Source organism: Glycine soja, chromosome 5 (genome assembly GCF_004193775.1).
Source record: "Glycine soja cultivar W05 chromosome 5, ASM419377v2, whole genome shotgun sequence".
NCBI classification, from domain to species: domain Eukaryota; kingdom Viridiplantae; phylum Streptophyta; class Magnoliopsida; order Fabales; family Fabaceae; genus Glycine; species Glycine soja.
The window spans coordinates 16,102,510-16,112,989 of NC_041006.1; the positions used below are offsets into that span (position 1 = coordinate 16,102,510).

The window sequence follows — 10,480 nt, forward strand, 5'->3', positions numbered from 1 at the left end:
TTGGTTAATCTATTCTTGAGTATGAAGATACGAGATAAGAGAAGGAAATATTAGGGGTGTAAGGAGATTGAACCCAACTTACTAATCTGTCTAAGCTAATCCAATTCAATTAAATTTTTGTGGGTTGGATTGGGTAATTGAATTGGATTTATTTTAGTTTCATAAATTCAATTAAAATTGAATTGAGTGATGAGTTTGGAGTTTTGGATCCGACCAAAACTCAATTCAACCCGTATATAATTAAATTACTAATATAAAAGTCCTAAAGGACATATTGATTCGAATCTCCAACTTAGAACATTACTTCTCGCATCAAACTTCATTGGGTCACTTAAAATTCTTGAGCATTTTGAGATACTTCCATACCCAGATAAAAATTGATGTCTTCAAACCACTCTAGTTGCTGGCGAGATGTAAATCCCCAAGGAATGTAGCAAGATTGACGATGATCGATAGTGATAGGCGTGTCATCTAGTCTATCTACTAGCACCGTGTGCACTAGAGTGTGACACGTGTGTCTCCCAACACGGCCACACTCTTTCTGTTTGCCTACTATTTCAAGCTTGTAGAGGGTGCGACTCCCTCAACATCTCTTGACCCTAAAAGTTGTTGGTTGTATGGGTGAGTCTTCTGCTCCTCAAACATAACAAACAACACCATAGCATACAATTTATTTAATCAATGTGTGTGGTCATGTAAGCAAACAACACTCTTGCATCCTAAGCACATGACTATCCCACTTATTTCATAATAGGGCCCAATCACTGCCACCAAGCCTCCCTGGTGATGATGATCTTACATAATCGATGCTCATGTGGATGACAATTGGGAGTGACTGCCACATACGAATACATCGTACACCAACTCAAAAAGTATAGTCTCAATGCCTGTCACGAATAGCAAAGTGAGGCATGTGGACTTCCTCGCGCTAGATGAGTGCACCAAATGATGGGTAGTCACCACTCACTAATTCCCATAGGCCCTGTGAACCTCTCTGCCCACTACACCCCAGTGTATCTTTGTCCATCATCCACTTTCTTAACACAACCTCACCATTCACAGATGGCATAGAACCTCCATTTCCTTACTCTTCCTTTGGCCCTCTCGCCCTTGCCGTTGCGTTGTGTGTGTAGCCCTCTTGCCATATACAAGAAACACAATCAAACATTCACACAATAAGAAATCAAGGCGAGGATCAAACACATGTACAACTCTCAGGTAATCAATCTTAATCTCTCGAGTAATAAAAAGAACAAGTCTATTCGCGGACAACATAATGATTGAAATATGATCATCCAAAAATCATAGCAAAAACAATTTGCTGAGGGTCAGACACCCCCAGACCCGAACCACAACGCGTATAGATAAAATGACAGTATACATACACACACACACACACACACACACACACACACACACACACACACACACACGCACACACACACACACACACACACACATATATATATATATATATATTAGGATTTTTAGAAAATGTATCAACAGGAAAATCATCACAATTTTAGAGCACGGATTAGTTATCAGAGTTTGCAGTTTATCTCAGACATCATATAACAATTAAATCAATAGTTCCAAAAATAAATAATTCTAAGGTAACTTTATCTAGATACATGGTTTCCAACGTTAAACCGTCTAATGTCTAAAATCACTCCATCATTCAGTTTTACAAAGTTTTGCTCCTAACTTATTCTCAGTTCTCTCGGTGCTCTAGGAATTGGTTTTTCACAAATCTTATATACTACTCTACATTTTCACACCTAATAAACTTGTTTTTTAGGTCAACACTTTAGTAAAACTAGTCCATACAACTCTCACTGCCAGATTATTTTTGTCACAGATTTTATGCGGCAAAATATTCTAAAACTTGTTTTATTCATAACTCTTTCTAGAAAACTTCGATTTAAGTGAAATTTAAGGCTAACCCCATGTTTTAACACTCAAAGAACTCACTTTTGGCATAAAAACTCAAGGAAAATAGATCAGCACACAGATCCAGAACAGGGCAGCAAGTATGAAAATTTCAAAACAACATGTTCAAGGAAGTTTAACAACAAACACAGGGTTCAAGAGTTGAAGAGATCCCCTTTACCTCTTGTAGTCTCCATAAAATTTAGAAGGAAGAATGGCGGAGTTTAGATTCAAGTTTTCAACCTTCAAGAGTGCAAAAATAAGATTTTGAAATAGAAGTGAGAATAAAGCAAGAAAATGAGGTGAAAATCAAGCTTAGAGTTGAAAATGGAGGTCATCTACCTAAGCTTTATGAAGAAGGACTCAAGAACACTTGGTAAAGCTTGGAAGAAGAATGGAAATGGTCTCTCCTTCCCTCTTGACCAGCTTGTGAAGAAGAGGAAGAATGAGCATGAATGGTGAGCGTTGGAGTCAAAATGAACTTATAGAAGAAGCTTAGAGTATGGTCCATTGGATTAAGGTGTTGTTGGCCAATCTTAATCACTCAATTTTGACTCATGAATGACCCTTGCTCAGCCATGGAAAACGTGTACATCACTATCAAATGTAGTGTGCTTCACTTTTGAAATTTTTACTTAAAAAGGCTAAAGTAGAGTTTTTCCAAAATTAGGTATTCTTACTTTTTTTTACCAAAACTAGTAACCTTCTTAGTAATACGTGTACTCAGAGTAAATCTTATACAAAGACAAATTACATTACGACTCAATGCACAGAGTAATTCTTGCATAGATGGAAATCTAGCTCAGACAATTTCTATTTCTCTGCCAAGTTTTACTAAACCAATCACATACATATATACACAACACAAAATTATATTATTAAAAACATATAACTACTAAAATTAAATTCATACACGCATAGATGACACAACATAGAGTTTTCTCTGTCAATTTGAGTTGTAATATTTCAGGGTGTTACAACTCTAACTTATTTTAATTATTTTACATCATAAAATTAGACACTTTAATTAATCACCAACTAATTAAACTAAAATTTTATTTTTAAACTAGTTGTATAGTCATTTACGAAAAATGCATTCCACTTTAAACTCTTATGACTTAATTACCCCTTTTCTAATTCTATGAAAACTAGATCACCATTAAGCAACCTTAATTATCCTTACTTAATTTCTAACCCTACTTACATTAATTACTAATTTTCTTTCAAGCTTCTAATTTCTATTTCCAAAACAAAATCAAATTATTAAAATCTCGACCATTAATGAGTTGACCATTATTTGACCAAAGAATTTTCTCTGAATTATTCTTATTCTTTCTAGGCTTTAGGTTAAAAACTTCAAAGTTTAACCATGCTTAGGTATCCTATGGGTAACATCTCATTTTCTACCACTCCAATAGTCTAAAAACACTACTCAATCACACAAAAAAGCAATAACACTATCTACCACACACATGGAAAATTGGGATGTTACACTCAACATCTAATTATCTAGGACTACCTTGAGATCAAAGTACCGCTCCACTCTTTTGACCTATCTGAAAGAATCTTTCCCACCGAACAATGGTATCTTGAGCTTTCTCTGATGATTTTCTCTTGGGTTTGAAACTTAGGGTGTTCTTCCTCTTCAGTCCTGGTTTTAGGTCTTTCATTTACTGATTTGTTAGGTGAATTTATCCCACTAACTTCCTTCTCAAATAAAAGCATCAAGTTCTCCCAAGCGATATTCAATCTTTTTCATTTAGGCTTCTTGTAGTTTGCAATATGATTCTTAGAGTTCCTTTTAACTTCAATCCGCCATTCCTCTTTGTACTCCTTCCACCATACCTCAGATGCTCTCTGTATTGTGTTCAATCTTGCTTCCATGTGAGTATGCATGCCAAACAGAAGTCCCCCAGACCAGGAGCTCTGATAGATAGATAGATATCTTGAGATAGATATTCTTGATGTGTTTTTTTCTAACTTGCAGAATGATTCTTTAATGTACTTTTGTGATATTTTTGTGTGAAGCTAAAGCACCAAAAATATTTTATAGTTAGATTTTATTGCTATTTACTTGTGAAAAAAGAACATTTCATAACATTAAGAGGTTGTCTCAAATATTTCATTCAAACATAATAAATTTTACTTTTTGAAAAATCTAAACGCTTTCCCCCATAATTACAAGGTTGTCTTGTGACAAGGAGCTCACAACTTCATATCCTGAAAACAACCTCCCTACTTGTAAGTGTAAGGTTACATAGATTTACCCTTACCCTTCCCACATCTCACTACGCGGGAGTCTTGTGCACTAAGTTGCCCACTAGTTATTGAAATTATAAAATTTAAGACCTGGTTTAATCAGGGAATATATAATTTATTGTTAGAATAGAAAACATAAGTCTTGTATGCAATTCCTTTATGGATCATATTATGTTGTCAGATATTTAGAATATATTGGCATGAGTGTGTATTAACCATTCTCTCCAATTTATCAGGGCACAAAGAGCTTGAAATGAGGGTCATGGAAACAAAAAAGAAAACTGGTTTTCCCTAAATTGTTAAGTTGGACAAGGCATTGAAATTGGTAGACATTTTTTTACCCCTCTGGTTGTGCCGAGAGTAGGGATTATGTATTTTATGATTGTCAAGTGGATGGTAAACTATTTTTTGTGGTATTTATATGCATTTATACAAACTATTACCTTACACTAACAATAAGGAACATTTTATTAAATGTGTTTACTAAGTTTGTTGTAACTAGTTAGTAAAGTAGCTTGCTTAAAGACCGAAGCATATTATATGAAGTGGTTTCCATCTTTTGGAAGCATTTACTCAACTTGATGTATGTTAAAATATTATGAATTTGGTGCTACCAGCGTCTAAATGTCAACCATTCTGATTAGTAGGCTGAGTTATGGGTAAATAATATGAGCAATGCAGATAATGTTAGAACAAATGTGGATTTAAAGGGTCGACCTTTTGGGTCAGTATATCTGCCACCATCAATATGTTCATTTGTCTTTAACAAATCTATATGATGTTCCTATTTGTTTTCCATGAACCATAACATTATTGCTTATATTGTACCACCACACGACTTTGCAGGCTTGGTCTAGGTGCAAAAGTTTCACTCCAATCAAAATTTGTGCTTTCAAATGACCCTGTTGAAAGGAAATTGCATGCCAAATTGAATGCTGAAAAAAGAAAAAACAGCTAATATTGCTAAAGAGTCTACCATAATTGTGAGAGATGCTTTAGATGATGATGAAGACAATGGCGACTTTGATAAATGGAGTTTTGTTTTCTGCTGATTAATGGAAGGCTAAGTCTCCAGCGTTGTTTTCTCTTGAGGATCAAGCACAACTCTCTTTTAGGTTTTGTTATTACTATTGAATTCTGATCAGTTTTTCCTCTTCACCAATTGCTTTGTATTTGTTGCTATTAATCCATGCATGCTTAGTGCTTGATTAATTGTCTCTGCGCTTAATTTATGTTCATGCTTAATGATCAGTTTCGTTCATGATTAATTGGTGTATGTGTTACTTAATCACATAATGACAACCTTATGTTAATTTTTGCTTAGTAATTTAATTTAGGGTTGGATTAAGTGGTTGAACTGATTAGGGATAAATCTTTGTAACCTACGATAAGAGACTTGCTTGTGAATCAAGAGGGAACAACATGTTTTAATTCTGTTATTTTCTAATTAAAATTTGCTTGCTGTTTAATTTACAAAAACAAACACCCCTCCAATTCGTTATTATTTTATCACTATTTGTTATGAACGTTTGGTTGACCATTGCTCGTTGGGAGACGACCTAGGATCACTTCCTAGATATTGCATTTTTAATGTTTATTTGATTCGGGTACGACCTTGACCACTCTTTCTCAAGATATGGACAAATGGAAGTTTAACTCCTAAGGAAGCGCTTTATGAAGCCTCCCGGAATTTGATTGATTGATTTATTCCCTTTTTACACGCAGAAGAAGATAACTTTAATTTAGAAAACAATCAACACAAAGTTACTTTGCCCCTTTTGACTTTTGATGATATATTGGCTAAGGAAAAACTAAGGAAAAAGAAAAAATAAATAGCATTGAAATCCATTTTTATTGACCAATTAGAATTGCCTCCCAGGATCTATAATTGTCTCAAAAGATCCAGTATTCATACATTATTAGAAATTTTGAATAATAGTCAAGAATGACCTTTATGCATGGACTCACCTGGTAGGAAGACTTTCGATACAAGGGATCTCCATGTCCATGAATCCGTCATTGTCATCTTACTCATTTGAGCCAACATCAAGTCAACCTATCGACTCTGATACTAATTTTTGGGAAATCGAGGAGGTAAATATCGGGAAAATTTACACTAATGGGTCATGGGCAACCATATAAGTGAACTTGACACCACACCTTAACCCAAAACCTTAAGGCTCAGGTTTATGAGTCTTATCCACACTCATATGGTTCTCAACCTTCTCATTCCTACCCAATGTAAAACTTCACCTCACATTTGTATTCCAACACCTAAGATACTCATTTATCTATCTATTTATCTATAACGCATTCACACATATCTAGATTTTGGTAAAGTATTAGAGCACATGAAAATGTATTTCTAGTTGATCACCTTGTAATTTTTCCTTATCTCCCCATGTTGTCCTGTAAGTACTCCTATACTTCCTATCTTCTCAAAAGATGCATCAAAGTCCTTGTAAAAGTAAAACAGACCACTGGCTATACTTGTACACCAATGAAGCAGTTGTACCATCACTCACAAGAGCCTTATCAGTTGGTAGTAATCCTAAGTTCTTCACTAGGTTTTTGTAATACATGCTATCAAATGTGTATGTGGTGACAGGATCCAAGGGAGCCAAATTGGGGTTAGAACTGTTGTTATCTGGACATAATTTCTGTAAATGTTGTAAAAGTGAAGCATCTAATGATGGATCCGGTTTTCCAGTGCCCTTACAGTTGAAGAGCCTTTGCTTGAGTGTGAAGCACCTAGCATATCCTATTGTGTGTGCTCCTGCATTGATCACATAAAAATAATGTGAGTTTTGTACACTTGATGTGATGGTTATCATGTACATTAACTTTGGCCTCATGATACATGTTTTAATATGATGTGATTAAAGTCCCTCAATTTTTGGATAAAATTTGTTTTAGTTATTATATTTTAAAAACTAGGCAGCACCCACATGCATTGCACGCTCCATTGGTGCAACTCCAGCACCAGCAGACTGAAAGTAAAAGAGACAGTGAAAAAAAGGTGGGCTTGCACTGCACCGAATATCAACACGTGAATAATCAGTTGGACGGTTTTTATAATAATATAAATGATGATTTTCATCGTTTTATTTTTAATAATCATTCATTTTGCCTTTCACCATAATATCTTAAGTCTTATAAAGAGGAACGAAATTCATTAAGTAAAAAGAATACAATGACCAAAATTATTATTTTTTAAATATAAAAACCAAGATCAATTTTGAAAAAAAAAGAGATTTTAAAACAAATTTTATCTAATATGTTATATTAGCTTTGAACAAAGTTATGTTGCCCTTTTCCTATTCAAGTTTGAGTGGGGGAAAGGAAGGAGAGGACAAATCTCTGACTCGTTGTACAATGATTTGACAGTAGCTGCATCAACGCTGAAGAAACATGAACCCTCTGTGACATCCTCTACCCCACACATATATGTACTACTAATAAAAGGAATAAGAGTGCAAAATTAATTAAATTTTTTTAAAACACATTTAAATAAAAACATTTCAAAAGGGTAAAAGGTTCACATTCACTTTTCTAACATCATAATAGAATGTGTCCAAATAAATAATAAAATCATCTCGGCTCAAAACAAGGTTGTCCAAGACTTCATACAATTAATATAGAAACCTATGCTCCAATGTCACATCCTATCAGAGTATTGTATCACAATGTTCTTTAGCACGAGGTTCTTTAAAGTCATCCACCTAGTCATCTGCTCCCATGTACACAAGGTTCGAGATCATCACAGGATCCAAACATAGATAGCACATAGGGAGTTAGTTATCACATTTCTAAAAAAGTACAAATAAACAAAGACGTAATCAAAATAAATTATGAAAACATTTATAACATAGCTCAACTTAATATAATCCACGTCATTTCACCACTTTATCATTTAAAATTCATTTTTTAATCACCAATCACATTACACATGAATCACACACTCGGGTCAAGACGTAATAACACTCATCAATTTCATAATAAACAATTAGCAAGTGTTATGCAACAATTATACTAAGACTGAAGCCTATATGCAATGTGGTACCATGTCAGTGAAAAACCACCCTGGGGCGCTTAGGAGTACATAACAAGACACACAACACAATGGGTATGTCAGGTCACTCTCACTAAGTAAAATCATAAGGTTACCAGTCAGGGTCACTCTATTTTGCGAGAATGCTCCAACCATATGGGATCAACATAGGCTTAAAGTAGCACTCAAACCGAGTGCCTTTAACCCCAAGGCCTAGACTCCGAAGAATCCATTAGGGCCTCACCTTCCTGATTCAGGTCTAACCTCTAAAACAATTTTTGCATGCAGACACTGCTCATTAATTATACAATACCCCCGACCTCATACTCATGTTTCAAACACGTTTAACACATTGCGCTACAATTTAACACTTTAGGTTCCTAATTAGGAATCCTACACTTTTCCTTTAACACTGCGCATAAACACTTTTCTCTAGGTAAACACTAGTCGGGTTATTGTATAATTCACAACTCATAACACATGTATTGTCACACCAAGTGTTAATCACACACTTATTCACAACCAAATCTCATGATAAACAATTTTAACATATCACAACGTCACAATCCACCATCACATGTTTATGTTCATCTCACAAATCAATGCATGTTTAACTTTGCACTTATACTCAATCCCAATAACAATGTTATGATCTCAAAGCAGCATGTTATCTCACAATTCATCACATATTCAATTTACCACTTAGGCACAATTTTAATCACAATTTCATAATCTCAATATAATAATTTATCATGCCAATCTAGCAAATCTTGTCCTAATTACAAATAATTTATACAAAAATCTTTCTCACAACATGGGAAGTAAAACCCCTCAAACAATTTCCCACAATCATATCAAAATCAATGAATCAAAATCCTAGGTTAAAAACACGAAAACACCAAGAGCATTCAATTTTATCAACCAATTCGCATCAGGACATCAATTGGTCCGTCAAACACAACAATATCGTATATATAATCATAAAGGAAAATTTATAATTCAATAAACATCCCAAAATAAATCCCAATTTGATTCCCTAAGGATTCCTACATATGTTCATTCTAACCCCAATTGCGATAAACTCATCTCTTACCTCTAAGCGGGCTCACGTGTGTATTCTGGTAGTGATAGTGGCATCTCTAGCAGTTATCTAAGATTCCTCAAACTTTTTCTCTAGCTGCTCTATTAGGGTTTCCAAGTGTTAGAGTGAAAGGGAAGGGATTGAAGCCTCCATTTTACTGTCTCCATGCGAGGGACGTTTCTCTCTCTCTGGAAATTATTTCGCAAATTCCAACGGTGGAGGTGTGCGACCACAAATTGCCAACCTGATGTTTAAATGTCACGATGATCCAATGGTTAACGAGTACATGATCATAGTTTTACTAGAACATGTTTGGGTGTATGCGAGAAAAAGAAAACTATGATTCAAACAATATTTCTCTCACCTCAGACATGTTTTTTTAAATTCCAACACTGAGGGTGTTCAAAAATGAGTTCCGAACATGGTGCTCAAATTTGATGATGATCCAATGTTGAACGAGTTTGGGATCATCATTTTACTGAGACAGGTTTGGGTATATGTGGCAAAAAAGGGGGTTTTGGGAGAGAAAAAAAGGAAAACGAAATTGAGAGGAAGATGAAGCGTAAAGATGTATCGTGAATCTGAAAAACTGACCTAACATACTCTATTTATAGCTAGGGTACTCACAACCTATTATTTACTCTATTTTTCTTTATTTTTATTATTTTATAAACAAGAATTCTATTTTATTTTGTATCAAATGAATAAATAAAATATCTTTTTTTAATTTTTTTTTCAAACCATTATTTTATAAACGAATTTTTTTTAATTTCCTTATTTATTTGATTATAAAAAATCTCATCATTTTTTTAAAATTATTTATTTTTAAATAATTTTTTAAAATTTATTTTACGAAAAATGGAATGTTACACCCTCTGTCATACCCTAATTTCGTCCGGGAGTACTTGCGGTCGGTCCTTGAACCTTGTTTGCTCCTTTCGGAACCCTCGAAACAAGCATCGTTGCGTAATCCATAAAGTTTCACAACATTACCGAAAGGAAAACGAGCATTGTTGCATAATCCGTAAAAGTTCGCAACATTCCTGAAGGAAAACAGGTGTCGTTGCATAATCCGTAAAGTTCTGCAACGTTTCGGAAAGAAACCAATAAAAAAACACCAAGAGGGGGTGTACTTAGTGAAAAGCAGGGTGCAAATAGCA

The 10,480-nt window shown here is 34.5% G+C and overlaps 1 protein-coding gene across 1 annotated transcript; it reads right to left on the reverse strand.

The window, feature by feature from the left end:
- Positions 1-6,638: 6,638 nt before the first annotated feature.
- On the reverse strand, positions 6,639-10,280 carry LOC114411175 (peroxidase 10-like). The gene is made up of 2 exons (XM_028374931.1): positions 10,226-10,280; positions 6,639-6,964 (listed from the first exon to the last, which is right to left on the reverse strand). The coding sequence occupies exons 1-2, from the start codon at positions 10,278-10,280 to the stop codon at positions 6,639-6,641; spliced, it is 381 nt and encodes a 126-aa protein (XP_028230732.1).
- Positions 10,281-10,480: the final 200 nt, after the last annotated feature.

What these genes read in the sequence shown, in the direction of transcription:
- LOC114411175 (XM_028374931.1), bottom strand. Translation starts at nt 10,280, where the DNA reads ATGCTTGTTTCGAGGGTTCCGAAAGGAGCAAACAAGGTTCAAGGACCG. An exon ending in GGTTCAAGGACCGACCGCAA is followed by an intron (nt 6,965 to 10,225) that starts GTACTCCCGGAC and finishes TGATCAATGCAG; the next exon opens with GAGCACACACAATAGGATAT.